General features: G+C 37.9%; 1 protein-coding gene across 2 annotated transcripts in view; it reads right to left on the bottom strand.

The window, feature by feature from the left end:
- Positions 1 to 2,615: 2,615 nt before the first annotated feature.
- The window catches only part of CLOCK (clock circadian regulator), a 157,763-nt gene continuing 143,616 nt past the window's right edge, over positions 2,616 to 16,762 (bottom strand). For both annotated transcript variants that reach the window (XM_081096991.1, XM_081096990.1), the window contains 4 exons: positions 9,675 to 9,884; positions 8,774 to 8,976; positions 6,869 to 7,133; positions 2,616 to 4,783 (listed from right to left, as the gene is read on the bottom strand). In XM_081096991.1, coding sequence (XP_080953117.1) covers positions 4,604 to 4,783; positions 6,869 to 7,133; positions 8,774 to 8,976; positions 9,675 to 9,884 — 858 coding nt within the window. In that variant the 3' untranslated portion in view covers positions 2,616 to 4,603. The remainder of the gene's footprint in view (positions 4,784 to 6,868; positions 7,134 to 8,773; positions 8,977 to 9,674; positions 9,885 to 16,762) is intronic.

Here is a 16,762-nt window from a genome sequence, read left to right as displayed (position 1 = left end):
AATATTACAAGAGCAATTCAAATGGGAACGCTGAAATGACATGCCAACATTTCAGAGCACATTGAAAACACCCAGAATAATTCTTGAAATGACTGTATTCTAAAATATTACTAATAATCACTTTTAGGTTAGTTCTATACATTTATTCACACTGATACAATTTTCCTAGACTTCTGAAAATAAACAGGCTCTTTTGGTGTTCACACAATAGGCAAGATAGGTTTACAATAGTGTCTAAATGGAACTAGCATCAACAATCTCAACTCCACCACATTCAAAACAAAAGTCAAGTTCATTTGGCTACCTTGAAATCACTCCCATAAACCTACTACGGTTCACTGGATCTAAACATTTCTCAGAAATGGGTCATTTTAAAATTTCACCTAAGTGATGATTTGGGGATCCTTTAGAAATGGTAATGCCTAAGATAAACTTTATCAAAATGAATAATTGCAATAAAGTGCTTGTTATATTTAAAAATGATGCTTTTAGACTGTGGTATGTTGTTTTAAGTGTGTGCTATTCCTACATAAAGGATCCCCAGGCATGAGAGTTGGGTCTTCTCACCTGTCTCAGAAAGCAGCAGCACTATCTTTTGGTAGGCTGACAATAGGCACATTACCCATGCGGACGAGGCTATCCTAGTGCTATGGCAAAGGGGGAGGAAATTAGAAAAGGTGGGAGGCATGTGGAGGGTGGTTCCTACGATATTCATAGTTATATACAAATATATTAAATATGCTATAAAAATAGTCGACTCTTTTCCTTTGCAATTACTTCAGAAGCTCCTTTCAGAAGAATGCTCACCCAACCCAAACAAACTGGACAGGTTCTCTCTGTCGAATCACCACTACAATGGCAAGAGCCGTTGTGCTGTTTCTTTTCCAATCAGTTTACTCCTGGCTAGACTCACTCAGCAATAGTAATATCCAGTGTTTACACCTTCCAACATTGACTCCCAAGGGGCTATGAACAGGGACACAGATATTGGAAAGGTTAGAGATTTGAATGAGTTTAACACAAATGTTCATCAACAAACTTTCAGTCATCAAAGAAACATAGAAAAAGAAAAAATGAATACTACCAGAGTAAAATGCTACTTGCATTCCACTTTTTAAAAAGTTTGCCGCAATGTAGTGGGAACATTTTAAAATACGTTGAGTAATATCCAGTTAAGAAGTACTTTCACCTATCTGTAGGACCCCTATCTAAGGCTTCTTGAACAAGGATTCATCTCTTCTTTACAGAGCTGCACTGCTTCAGTGTGCTTACTTAACTAATGGCAAGCAGACTGCTGTAAGGCAATGACCAGCAGCTACAGCACTTCTGAAGAAACCAAATTACCATTTCACTATTCCACACAGTATTCTATAACCATTCAAAGACACTGGCACTCTCCTATTACTAGTACATTACTAAGCCAGATTTAAGTGACAAAGCAGAGCACATGACTCAAACTACCCCCTAAGTCGAAGTTTGGAGACTGAACTGTAGAACTTACTACCCCCATCCGCTATATCTGCTTTTCTGCACATATTTTCCACTAAAAAAATAGGGTACTTTTGAGTGTATACACGCATGGTTGCTATACACCAGCAGCAATTCTATTAGTCCTTGTAGTCTTCACTCGTAGTTGTTAAAACTATACTGACTTACGCAGTGCCACAGCAAGCCAAAGCAAGATAACAACTGCAGAACAGCTAACAATTTGCCTGATCTTTAATAGTTTCTTATCTAAAAAGTGCCACCCAGAATAAAATGTGTTTTTAAAAAGAAAAAAAATGACAGAGTAAAGCAGAGGAAAGATGATTTTTAAGTAGTTAGAAGGTGTTCCTATTTTGTTTTTTCATGACTTAGATTTAGTATTTTAATTAACAACTTTGGCTACAGAAATGAAGGAAGAACAGGCAACTGCTTAATCTTCATTAGAATGCTCAAGTCTCCATTCATGGGGAGGGGCAGGGACAGCTTTGCAATCCAAGTTCAAGAGAAGCAGGAGGAACAGTAAGGAGCTAAGAGGCAGCTGGTGCTTACTAGCTCTTCTAACACAACGAAGCCTACTGGCAGCAGAGGTAAAGCAGCTAGCTGCTTCTTTAAACTTAGTAATCAATTCTAAGCAGAAAAAAGTGAGCTGTCAGAAACGACAGTGATTATAAATGCAAAATTGTGCCTAGGTTTTGCTTTTGTTCATCTAAGTACACAGTACTCATGGTCCACCATCTTTCTTTTAAGTGTGATATTTGGAGGATAAACCTTAATAGTTTTTCATATATTTTATTAGCTAAATCCATATCACTAGATATCACCAATGAATGAAAGAGGCACAACTCACTATGGAATGGCATGATAAGGTTAACATAGGCAATTTGAAAGGGGAGATAATTAATACTGTTGCCATATTTACAACATCAATTTTGGTGTTGTATATATGCTCAAGTACACACATATTCTGACAACTATCCTTGACATTCATGAGTCAGAAATCTCTTCTGGATGATCATTTAGCTAGGAGAGGAGCTCCTTGATATGTTAATTATTGATTGGTATCTAATGACACTTCTTTTATAGAAGGGTAGGTACCAACTTTCTTTGGTTGTTTTCATTTTCAACATTTTCTAATTTAAGTGTGGCCAGGTATAGTTTTCTACAGAAAAACAATATATCCCTAAGGATAATAGCAAAGCTGAGGACAGAAAAGTCTGAAGAACTAACTTGGAGTTCCTCAACTCCTTTATCTAGCAATTCTGTATTAGGTTATTTTCATTGCTCAAAACCTTTTCTGTTCAACTTCAGTTGTGTTATACATTTTCTTTTCAGGTCAATTTTGATTTATTACAGCTTGCTGTCTTCCCTTTCCACAGTAATAATTTTTGATATTCTAATAAGATATTTTCCTTTGCTCTACAGTTGTAAATTTAATTATCAGTACCATAGAATATATAAAATGTTTTTATGAATATAATTTTTGTTGGAATTTATTACCTTTGGAATATGATATTGCCAAATGAAATCTTAGTTCATGTTTAGAAAGCATGTGAGTTCCAATATTCTAGTGTTATAGTGAAGGCAAAGCAAATTCCTACACCTCTTTGTAAAAATCATATTGAGCAAATATTTACTGGTAATTCTTCAATGACTCCTTATTTCAGCTTTAAAGAAAGATGCTGATTTAGGAAAAACAATTTGCAATCTCACTGATGACTCTGATAGTGTTAATATGTCATCTTTTATTTCTAAATTATTTATATCTCCAGCCAAGAGATTCAAAGCAGTCTTCATAGGAACTTAGGAGAATAATGGCACTGACACTCACATGCTATTAAAAATGTACTAAGGTTTCAAAACTGCTACTGAAACCAGACAATGAGTTCAAGATGGTGAGTTATCACCTGAATCAAAATCAAGGCACTATGGGTTTTTTCCCCCTCAAATAACCCTGAATCATTTCTGACTAAAAGAAACATTGAAATTGTGAAGGATAATAAAAAGATTCCAACAAATCCTAAAAGTTAAAATTCCCACCAGTGAGAATGTTAAAAAGTGCCTAAAATGTTTTGTGTGCAAATTTTACTCCTGTAACTGAAACATTCATGACATTTCTTTCAGGCTTGTTACAAACCATTTACTCAACTATTTCCAACTATGAACTATATCAAAATATATGATCAAAACTCCCAACCTTCTAAAATAAAGCAGTGCAAATCCTATTTTCAAACATTATTGAAAATAATGAAATGAAGGATACTTCTGAGTAACTTGAAAATCCTGTTATTTCAATCATTTAACCTGAAAAAAATCCATTCCCAGCAGCACATGATACCTCACTGAACAAACTGTGACATCACAGCCAAGTATGAACAAAAGACTTGTGCCCCGGAAAAGTGAAGAGAACACGATCGTGTTGTAAACGAAAGGGAAAACAAAGGATGTCTTAGTTTGCACATGGCATCAGAATCTAAGGAAATGTATTCATACCTTTAAGGAGGAGATAATGCTTCCATGCAGCATACAAAATGTTTTGCTTTCTTTCCTTTTATCCAGACATATACATAATATTTTTACAGCATCTTTACATAGAGAATGTGAACCCACACAACATTCTGAAATTGCGATTCCATCATTATCTGAGAAGGGAGAGGGGCTGGGGAAGAGGGCCTGGTGGGTCGACTGCACTGTCTTCATGGCATCATTGTAAGCAAACCCCTGATGTGGCAGTGGTGTGTCCTCTGTAACACTTGAAAACAGGCACTGAACCACTAAAAGTTACTAACATTGTTAGTGCCTTTCTGATTCACTGGAGGTCATATTTCTTTAGCTGAGCTTCTACATTTGGCAATATACTCTTTTTCCATCAAAAAATATCTGAGCAATTAAAACACTGTCAGAATTGGCTATGGCCCTATGGTCATTTCCTGCTGGCGGGTATTTAATGTACATCTGCAGCACTAGGCAGCATTTTCCCTGCTAACTAATTCGAGGAATTAGAATACTCAATACTGCATCTCAGGAATCTACTAGAACTTTTCCTCCTAATCCTCAGATCATCTGAGCAACTCTTTATGGGCCAACCCTTCCTCCCTTGAGGTCAGAGAGGAGACGTGTGCTACTGCGGTTGAACCTTGGAAGGATCCGTCAAAGTGTCAGTCCTGTGCCGACTCAGTTGCTGTTGCTGCTGAGACTGGTGTTGCTGGTGATGTGATTGAGGGAAAGTGCTCTGTTGTAGTGGAAACGCAGCAGAGAGGATAAGCTGAGTTGAAGGGTTCCCATGAAGCAACCTAGAAGTCTAAAAACAAATGGATTATGCAACATTGCTTTACTCCCACTAGTTTGTGTACATTAAGATTTACTTAAGTTTTCGGACAATGAAAAGGCAGTCACCACTACAAATGAAGGACACTTGCAAGCACACAGATAGATCCTGAACCTTAAGAACCATTAAGCTTTGCCAAGGATCTGGGCAATTTGCTTTCTGTCTTTGTCATTAAGAAAAACTTTTCTTTTTAAAGAGAGAAAAGAAATATAAACTGTTGTTTTACTTATTTGTGCATTCATTGGCTGATTCTTATATGTGCTCTGACTGGGAATCGAACCCACATTGCGACGATGCTCTAACCCAGCCGTGGGCAAACTACGGCCCGCGGGCCGGATCCGGCCAGTTTGAAATGAATAAAACTAAAAAAAAAAAAAAAAGACCGTACCCTTTTATGTAATGATGTTTACTTTGAATTTATATTAGTTCACACAAACACTCCATCCATGCTTTTGTTCCGGCCCTCCGGTCCAGTTTAAGAACCCATTGTGGCCCTCCAGTCAAAAAGTTTGCCCACCCCTGCTCTAACCAATTGAGCTACCTGGCCAGGGCACATTAGCAAAAGCTTTTGTAAGATAAAGAACCCAGGACATGCATGAGCCCTACAGGATTACAACAGAGGTACATTTTAGAACTAGGTAATAGACAAATTGTATAGTCCTTACTATCTACATATGAGTGTCTCTCTGAAGGGTATTGCTGATCTTACTTTTTTAGGTATCCCATGTGTTTGGAATGCTTTTTCCCAAAGTGGGGGGGGGGGGGGGGGGGTGAGAGAATGTTCATTCTTTTAAGGGACCTCGTTCTGATAGACTTAGAAGACTGAGGTCTTAAGGCAAGTCCTCTCCTTTTTTAAGCTTTTACTTAATTCTCATTGGTTATCTATCTGATAATAATACTTTATAACTTGCTATAAATTCTGCTTAATAATTCATTTACAACAGTAAGTGAGGCAATCATTAATAGCTGCAGTATAGGTATATGACTTGAGAGAGACTTAGGTAACTATCTGTTTAGTTTTCCACATCCCAAGGTTAGGAATTATAACTGAACTCCTAGGGTGATAAATTAACACTGTATTTATGCGTGAGTATACAATATAATATTAAATCTTCTAATTATACCATGTTGTATAACTCTAAAATTGATTTGTGCCTGGCCTATATGGATTGGTCTCTAGCACAATCCTAGACTACCCTCTATTCAAAATGGCTCCCCCTCAGCCAGAAGAGAAAAGGCTGGACTTCCCTGCTGTGCACCCGCCGTGAGAGTGCTAGAAACGTGTCCTGATATCCTTGCTGAGGACACTGTATCCTTTGGAGAAGTAGTTCCTGTCCAATACACCCCTAGGAGATGTGTGTCTGCATTCTGGCCAGTGTGTTTATCACTGGTGGTCATACACAACAGCTAATTTATATGCCTTATGCTATGTTCAGTGATTTACATGCATCATCCATAGCACCTCCATATTACAGATGAGGAAACTGAAGTTTAGCAAGTTAAGTAACCTGCCAAAGGTCCCGCAGTACGTGGTGCAGAAGTGACTGAATTCCAAGGCAGCAGGACTTAAGAGCCCAAGTTCTTAACTATGACATATACTGTTTCCACAATATTTCTAATACTAATGTTAACCAAAAAATCATTATAAAACTTAATCTTAAAAAATAATTTAAGATAATGCCTAATTTTTTAAAAATCCGACTTGATACCTCTGCCCAGTAGAGAGTCGTTTGATGGGCTGCTAAAGATAAGAGATGAAAGAAAGGTGCCTTTCCTTGAATTCCAGAAACTCTAGCCAGAGAGGGCTCTATATAAGTGTCCTGATATGGGCAGGTAGTAGCCCCTTATTCTATCCAGCAGTTTAAATAATTGGTTATGTCCATGGCAGGGCTGTCTTTGAAGGACTGAACAGGGAAATACATATAGCCAATCAGACAAACTTTGCCTTACAGAAATTTAACTTGTACAATTAGCTTCTATGCATTTTTCAGATCACTTACAAGTGTTCACTTAATGCCTAATTTCATTATTAAAAGTAAATAGGTTTGGGAGAATTACCTGTAAAAATTGCTGTGGTGGTTGGTTCAGCTGAGCCTGAGATGGTTGCTGAACTGATGTGAGCTGCTGCTCCTGGGAACTCTGCTGCTGCTGCTGCTGCTGCTGCTGTGTGACTGACAACGTCTGTGACTGCTGCTGTTGTGCAGCAAAAGTAGGGTAGGCAGTCACCACCTGACCCATAAGCATAGTGCTAGGTACCATGACCGCCCCACAAGCTACAGGAGCAGTTACTAATTTGGTCACAAGTTGCTGACCTTGAGAAAATCTGTAGGAGGAAGAAAAGAGGAATCAGAAATACAAAAAAAATATGCATTACAAAAGGCAGTGGCTGAATACTTCTCTAAGATAATACCCAATGATATTGCCCATTTAGTTTTTTAAAGCTGTATGTTTCAATTTTGTTTCGTGTTTTTAACCCTCTTAGTGCCAGGGAGCGTGACTGCACTCCTCCTGTCTTTCGCCAAAAGTGCTGGGAGCACCATCGGCAATTTTTTTTTTCCTACTAGTATTTTATAATACAATCAGCAAACAATATATGTCAAAGATGAAAACAAATGTAGTAAAGGTTTCCTTAAGTTTTTGAATATGTAACTTCATTTACTTGCGATTCATAATTTTTTTCCTAAACTGCTGTAAAAACAGCAAAAATGCCTTGGCAATTTTAGCATAGTTCCTAGGATATTGGTTGGCACTCAAAGGGTTAAAGATCCATTTTGAGATACCAGTAAAACAAAATGTGTATATAGCCTGGCTGGTGTGCTTAGTGGCTGAGCTTTGACCTATGAACCAGGAGGTCACAGTCGATTCCCCGGCAGGGCACATGCCAGGGTTTCAGGCTTGACCCCCATTGGGGGCATTCAGGTGACAGCTGACCAATGATTCTCTCTCATCATTGATGTTTCTATCTCTCCCTCACCCTTGCTCTCTCTGAAATCAATAAAAATATCTTTAAAAAAAAGTTTTAAGACTACAGAGATTCTAAAATTAGAAGCTTCCAAATATAAATGGCATTTCTTCAAAAACTTTGTTTCTAAGTCAGCTATTCCCACTAAAAGATATCATAGATTACTTTCTTGAATTGCCCATAAAAGTTATGTATAGAATATGTTTAAGCACTTGAGGTTTGAAATCAAACACTGAGGCTTGAATTCAGAAAGCCTTCTTCACCTCCTTAACTAGCTACAGGCTCTTGACCAAAGTATTATAAACTCACTTTTTTCTTACCTACAAATTAAAAGACCCTAACACATTTTTAAAAAATAAGAATTAAATGAAATAATGTTTTGAGCGCTTAGTATAGTACTAAACAAACTCAAGAAAGGCAAGCTACTTTTATTTCAAAACAAACTATGGTAGCGTACACCCTAATCATTGTTACTACATGAAAACTCACCAGTATCTGTATTAAAATAATAAAAATTTTAGTGACACAAAGCTTGTAATAAAAGTCATATAAAAGTGTGCTGCAGAATTTGGCTTCTACAATATTTGGTAGCACATTTCTGGACAGGTTGCTACCTTTTTATTACAAAGTCCTTAAACAATGAATACATTATGCATTTTTATTTCAAATTCAAGAATATGGGCTGGCCCTGACCAGTGTGGCTTGTTTGACTGGAGCGCCATCCTGTACACCAAAAGGTGGTGGGTTCAATTTCCAGTCAGGGAACATACTCATGTTGTGGTTCAATGCCCAGTGGGGGCATGTGAGGAAGGCAGCCAATCAATGTTTCTCTCTCTTTTTTTTTTCTTCTCTCTCCTTTCCCCTTCCTCTCTCTGGAATCAACTTTTTTAAAAAAAGAATACTATCTGGAGTAACAAACTAAAATCATGTTTTTAAAAATAACCTTACTTTTAATCAATTAAGATACAACTTACAGATGACTAATGAACTCCGATAACTACCTTATCTGTCTGTCCTGAGTGAATGTAGTTACTGCAGCACTCTGGGTACTGTTTTGTGGCATACAAGATGGGATCTGGACCATGCTTCCGGATGCCGGCTGAGAAATCACCATCGTGTTATACAGGGGGGCTGTAAGAGTGCTCTGGGTCTGACTAGGAAGAGATGTTTGTTGGCTATGCCCGCTTAAGACATTTTGTTGACTCTGTTGGAAAAGAAGAGATTATAATGACAGATTAACTGAAAAATTTACATCAGGAAGTATGCTTCTAGAGATCATCCTAGTAATGGTTGACATTACAGAAAAAAAGTGGCAAGACATATTACTCTGAGAGAAATCTGACCACAAAGTAATGACTTATAGTAACTGAGAACAGATTAGTCTTCAATATCTTGCTGAAAGGTAAGCTATGATCTTAGAAAAGGAGCATGATCTTAACAGGGATAATATAAAGTAAACATAAAGACTTTCTATTAAATCCCCCAAATGAGTGATCAACATTAGACATTTTTCTATACTTTATTTGTAGCCCTGGGATTTATAGTCACAGATGTACATCAATTACCAAAATTTCCTGGAATACTGATTAAAGCATTACTGCCCAAACAATTTATTCTTCATGTATGGTAACGTATTTCCTGGTCAGTCTTCTTTGCAAGTCAAACCTTTTAACCTACAAATTTTTAAATGTCAAAATAGTGAAAGTATTTAACAACCAACAGCTTCACAACTAACACTTTTGAACAAAATATTTTAATAATGACTTTTCACTATTATATTTTCTAATTATTATTAAAATTTAAATATAGTATTGTTCAAGATAGAGCTTTTTTTTAGTTGCAGCAATAATACACATTTTAATTGTTGAACACTCCATAGCCTGTATTAATAGATAACATTACCTGACTTGATGAACTTTGTAAAGTCTGCTGTTGTATCATGTGCTGAGTTGTGCCAACGTGTCCGGTATTCATTCCACTTTGAATTTGGTTAGTTTGAACAACCTGGCTTTGCATATTTACAGGTGCGAGTTGCTGGATGTTAGATGAATTTCCAGAAGAAAGTTGAACAGAACCAAAATTCAAACCAGGGGTTGACTGTTGTAAAAACATCTTTAAAAATAATGATTACATTAAAATGAGCTTTGTAGATTAAAAACAAAGATGGATAAACACATTTTTAAAAAAGGAAAAACAAGCTACGAATTAAAGTTTCAAAAGCAAGTAAGAACACTAAAACATTCTGAATTGAACAATTAGCAATAAATAATTACCAAATAAAACATACCTCATAATCATTCCTCCAGTCATCCTAACCATATCATGTTTCCAATGGTTAGACTGCAGCTCTGTATCACTTATTTATAATTTATGGCATTAAGTGAAAGTTGTTTTTACTTAAAGTTTCCCTTTACTAAAGTCCTAGTCTCTGACAGAAATAACTTGAGAGTGGCTAAACAAATCAGACTATGAAATTACTCCTACTGGTATTTTATTAAAACAATCATTGATGATTATAAACTCTGTACCAACAAGTACCTAAAAGTCTGTAAAACAATTTTTATATTACAAGTTAAAGCTTATTAAAAATTGAACTGCTAAAGAGGACTCCAATCTGGAGAAACAAGGATGCTGATGGAAATACTCTTAGGAATGAATTTTTAATGAGTATAAGTGCAATCACACTGAATAGGTAACCAATGAGTATTTACTTAACTATACTGATGAAATGTTTCTCTTGCATTGTCATTTTAAAGATAATTTTCAGTTACAGCTGTCATATTAGTTTCAGCTGTACAACATAGTGATTAGACATTCATATAACTTACAAAGTGATCACCCCAATAAATCTAGTTCTCATCTGACACCATGCATAGTTATCACAATATTCTTATTATTTTTAATCCTCACCCAGGGATATGCTTGTTTGTTTTAATGAACTGATTTGAGAGAGAGAGGAAGGGAGAGGAAGAGAGAGAGAGAAACATTGATCGGTTACCTTCTGTACTCACCCAACCAGGTATTAAATCCGCCACATGGGTATGTGTTCTGACCAGAAATCAAACCCGCGACGCTTTGGCACATAGGACAATGCTCCAACCAACCACACTGTCCCGGGCTACAACATTATGACTACTCTATAACAACAAATCTGTACTTCTCAACTCCTCCACGTTTTTCACCCATACTCTCAAACTCCCTTCCATCTGGCAACCTTCAAAATGTTCTCTATAAGTTTGTTTCTGTTTTGTTTGTGAATCTATTTAGGTTTATAGTTTCTACACATAAGTGAAATCATATTGATCTTTCTCTGTCTGGCTTATTTCACTGGGAAAAATACTCTCTAGGTATTGCAGATTATAAGATTTTATTCTTTTCTTATGGCTGAGTCATGTTCCATTGTATATATGTCCCACTTCTTTATCTATTCACCTATGGATGGATACTTAGGTTGCATCCATATCTTGGCTATTTTAAACAATGCTGCAGTGCACATATGGATGCAGATCTTTTCGATTTAGTGTTTTGCGTTTCCTCCGATAAATACCCAGAAGCGGAGCTGCTGGGTCGTTCTTTGTCCCTTGTTATAGCCTTTGTATCCAAGTCTGTTTTGTCTGGTATAAGTATTGCTACTCCAACATTTTTTTTCCATTTCCATTTTCATGAAATATCTTTTCCCATCCCTTTACTTTCTGTCTGTCTTTTGATCTGAAGTGAGACTCTTGTTGACAGCATATGTAAGAGACTTGTTTTCTTATCCATCCAGCCACACTATGTCTTTTAATTGGAGCATTTAATCCATTTACAATTAAAGTAATTATCTGTATATATAAAACCCCAATATGCAAATAGACTTAACGGTGGTACAACCAAAAAACCAGTCACTATGACGTGTGCTGACCACCAAGGAGCACACACGCAACATGGCAGGCATTGGCAGGAGGCAGTAGAGCATGGAACATGGTGCGCGTCGGCTGTGGTGGGGTGGTGGAGCAGGTGCACCAGACCAAGGCAGGCGCCGGTTGCTGCCATTGGGGTGAGCCTCTGATGGTTACTGAAAATTCTTTGCTCCTGCGCACCACGATCCCACCTGGTGCTCACACCTGTTGCCGGCCCTGGCCTGACTGGTCAACACCATCAGCTTCTCCACCTCCCCCTGCTCCTGGGGGGCAATTGGGGCAGCAGCACTGCTCGCACCTGCTGCTGGCGCAGGCCCCACTTGCACCTGCTGCTGGCGCTGGCCCCAATTGCTCCATGCTATCAGTGGGTGCAAGTGGGGCAGTGCCGTCAGTGTGTGGGAATGGCAGCAGCGAGAGCAGGGCTGCTGGCAGACAGGGGCCCAGGGGCTGCAGTGGGAGGGGCCAGGTGGGGGAACAGAGGATGGGCTGAGACCCACCCCTGTGCCCACCATACCCTCACGGCCCACAGTTCCTTTCAAAGTGCACGAATTCATGCACTGGGCCCCTAGTTGATAGATAAATGTAGTTATTGCCATTTTATTCTTCATACTTTTGGTCTTTTTTCTTCTTTTTAAATAAGTCTCAAACATTTCTTATAATACTGTTTTGTTTTTTTAATTCTTTATCATTGAAAGTATTACATATGTCACCTTTTCCCCCCATTGTCTTCTCCCAGCCTGCCCCTGATGCCCAGCCCTGGCCTTCACCACCCCCTTACTATTGTCTGTATCTATTGTCTATGCTTATATGCATACAAGTTTTTTTTGATTAATCTTTTATCCCTTCTCCACCCCTTCCCCCACCATCCCTCTGAGATTTGATGGTCTATTGGATGATTCTGTGTCTCTGGATCTATTTATGTTGTTCATTATATTCCACAAATGAGTGAGATTATTTGATACTTATCTTTCTCTGACTGACTTATTTTGCTTAGCATAATGCTGTTGCAAATGGTAAGAGTTCTTTATTTTTTACCTCAGCATAGTATTCCATTGTGTAGATGTACCACCGTTTTTTAATCCACTCATCTGCTGATGGGCACTGGAGCTGTTTCCAAATCTTAGCTACTGTAAATTGTGCTATGAAGATTGGGGTACATATATCCTTTCTGATTGGTGTTTCTAGTTTCTTGAGTTATTCCTAGAAGTGGGATCACTGGGTCAAATGGGAGTTCCATTTTTAGTGTTTTGAAGAAACTCCATACTGTTCTCCGCAGTGGCTGCACCAGTCTGCATTCCCACCAGAGTACATGAGGGATCCTTTTTCTCTGCATCCTCGCCAGCACTTGTTATTTGATGATTTGTTGATGACAGCCATTCTGACAGGTGTGAGATGGTACCGCATTGTCATTTTGATTTGCATCTCTCGGATGATGAGTGACTTTGAGCATGTTTTCATATGTCTCTTGGCTTCCTGTATGTCCTCTTTCAAAAAGTATTTAGGCCAGTTGCCCATTTTTTGATTGGGTTGTTTATCTTCCTTTTGTTAAGTTGTATGAGTTCTCTGTAAATGTTGGAGAGTAAACCCTTATCATATATCACATTGGCAAATATGTTTTCCCATGCAGTGGGCTTTCTTGTTGTTTTGTTGATGGTTTCTTTTGCTGTGTACAAGCTTTTTATTTTGATGTAGTCCCATTTGTTTATTTTCTCTTTAGTTTCCATTGCCCTAGGTGCTGTATCGTAAGATCTTAAGAGGAATCCACAGGCAGCAAAATCTAATTTTAATTTTGTGATTATATTCTCAGTGCAATCCTATATAATAAAAGCCCAATGACCAAATGGTGGAATAACCAGAACGACCAGTCGACCAGTCACTATGAGCTGCCCCCTGGTGGTCAGTGCGCTCCCACAGTGGGAATGCTGCTCTGCTGACTGGGATGAGCGGCACTCCCACAGCAGGCCGATCCCCACAGTCCATGCCCCCCACCAGTGCAAGAATTTGTGCACTGGGCCTCTAGTTTTTAATAAAATATGTGGTAATCATTAACTATTTACCTAGCTTCATTGGTATGAAAAATTTCTTAAAATTAATAAAGTTAATTTTAAGCCCTAGCCTGTTGGGCTCAGTCGATAGAGCATCTAACCTGTGGAAGAAAGAGTCCTGGGTTTGATTCTAGTCAAGGGCACATACTTTAGTTGCAGGCTCCTCACCTGGCCTGGCCCTGGTCAGGTCACTTACAGGAGGCAACCAATCGATGTGTTTCTCTCACATCAATGTTTCTCTTGGTTTTTCCCTCTCTCTTCCTCTCTCCCTAAAAAAAATCAATGGAAAAATGTCCTTGGGCAAGGCTTAACAACAATACCAAAAAAGCTGTGTAATATCTACATTCATGTATCAATAATCTTAATGAAGATAAACTATCTGTTCACTAATAAGCTAAACACAAAAGCTTTGTCTTCAAATTTTTCACAATGGACAGATCTTTATTAATGTCAGGACACAGTAGTATTAAAAAAAATCAAAGATTTAAGAGATTATGACGTTATATACAGCAGAAAACTTAATCATATATAAATTAGTTGTCTCATCATGATCCTCACAGCTTTCAGGATTACATTCCTGAAAAATGTTATATTTACTTATTATTAATATGTCAAACATATTTTTTATTTTAGTATTTACAACTGTCAAGTAAATATGTATTCTAACATTAATGTGTTTGTATTGCAACCTGCATCTAACTAACCTAGATGTGTTCCTACTGGCTAGTCACTTTGATCAGATTACAGGTAGGCAGTGCAGATACCATTTTCTGCAGAATTTCAGATGTAGGTTATACCTGGGAATGTTAGAGCTGCTAGTGGAAGAGATTCGATCATTCACCTCAACTTCTTCATTTTGTGGATGAGATCCAGAGAAGTTGCAGCTTGTCCCAGGTCAGATAGCTAATTAATGGAAGAACTAGGACTGAGATATTAAAATTCACTTATAACCTGTATGTTAGCCTTTTCTCTCTCCATTCCTCCATTGCCATCCGTCTCTACTCTGTTGCGGAATATTCCTTGCAACCTTGAGGTAGAGAGTAGTCAAGGAAATCAGGGCAATTTAGCCTGACCTCTATGCAAAGTCATCTTTAGGTGAAGTTCTCTCTTAGTGCGTTGTTCTTTCCCTTGGAAGCCGACAGCTCTCTCTGGTAGTCTACAAGGCAAGAGCTAGTGAGTGCCCTGTCAACTTCACTTTAGATACAAATCCGCAAGGAAGTTCTATCCCCTCCCCTAGAACTTCCAATCCAGTCTTCCCCGATTAAACACTCACTAACAAAGAAGGTTTACATAGTCCTTTTAATATGGCTCAATTAGGTATCAAATAGGAAGACAAGGAGTTTTAAATAATGAGCCTTCCCCTTATATCGTACAGTATGGAAGAGAGGTAAGTTTCACAGTCTTTACTTTTGGGAGGGGGATGTCTATATCTGAAGAGTTCTGATTTCAGTTCATTTCCCTTTACACAATAGAACTGCACCCCGATTCGTAACAAATATCCTATAGCAAATACAGATCATCATCGTAAATATTAATTTGCTTTCAAAGAGGATATAATCTAGCTCCATATGAGAAAAGCTAGTTCTTAATAACATCATTTTGACCTTTTCCTTATGAAATAATAATATTGGCATTATAAAAGAAATTTTTGTAAAAATAATTCATGAATTTGCATAAATTATAAGGTTTTTTATTCCTTCTACATTAGCCGAGAATGGGTTTCTTTTAGCTATTTTAGAAAGTAGTCATCTACTCAAAATAAGTTGTTTCTAACATCCAAATCCCCCGCCCAATAGAAGTGGTGGTGGGATGCCTTTTTTCATAGGTGTGCATATGTCCTTTATGACTGGTATTTCTGTCTTCTTGGGATATATTCCTAGAAGTGGGATTACTGGGTTAAATGGGAGTTCCATTTTAAATTTTTTTAGGAAAACTCCATACTGTTTTCCACAGTGGCTGAACCAGTCTGCATTCCCACCAGCAGTGTACAACGGTACCCTTTTCTCCACATCCTCGCCAGGATTTGTCATTTGTTGATTTGTTAATGATAGCCATCATCCTGACAAATGTGAGATGGTGTCTCATCGTTGTTTTGATTTGCATCTCTCGGCTGATTTGTGACTTTGAACGTTTCTTCATATGTCTCTTGGCCTTCGGGATGTCCTCTTTCGAAAAGTGTCTATATAGGCCCTTTACCCATTTTTTTATTGGATTATTTGTCTTCCTTTTGTTAAGTTGTATGAGTTCCCTGTAAATGCTGGAGGTTAAACCCTTATCGGTGATAACATTTGCAAATATGTTCTCCCATGCAGTGGGCTTTCTTGTTGTTTTGCTGATGGGTTCTTTTGCTGTGCAGAAGCTTTTATTTCGATGTAGTTTTATTTGTTTATTTTCTCCTTCGTTTCTACTGTTCTAGGAGATGTCAGTGAACAGGTAAATCTGATATTTTGCTGTCTACGTAATCTAAGATTTTTGTGGTAGATTTTTATGGTTTCCCATCTTATGTTTAAATCCTTCATCCATTTTAAGTTTGTTTTTGTGTATTGTATAAGTATGTGGTCTAGTTTCATTTTTTTGCATGTATCTGTCCAATTTTCCCAACATTTATTGAAGAGACTGTCTTGACTCCATTGTATGCTCTTGCCTCTTTGTCAACTATATATATATATTTTAATTAAAAAAATATTTTTATGGATTTCAGAGAGGGAGGGAGAGGGAGAGAGAGAAACATCAATGATGAGAAAGAATCATTGATTGTCTGCCTCCTGCACATTCCCTCCTGGGGATCAAGCCTGCAACCCAGGCATGTGCCCTGACCTGGAATCGAATCCAGGACCCTTCAGTCCACAGGCTCACACTCTATCCACTGAGCCAAACCAGCTAGGGCTTGTCAAATATTAATTGAGCATAATGGTTTGGGTCGATTTCTGGATTCTCTGTTCTGCTCTACTGGTCTATATGTCTGTTCTTGTGCCAGTACCATGCAGTTTTGAGAACAGTGGCTTTGTAATATAACTTGATATCTGTAATGTGATCACTCCAACTT

The sequence above is a fragment of the Myotis nattereri genome (assembly GCF_964212035.1).
Source record: "Myotis nattereri genome assembly, chromosome: 1".
In the NCBI taxonomy this organism is placed as follows: domain Eukaryota; kingdom Metazoa; phylum Chordata; class Mammalia; order Chiroptera; family Vespertilionidae; genus Myotis; species Myotis nattereri.
This window is presented reverse-complemented; position numbering and strand designations above follow the sequence as displayed.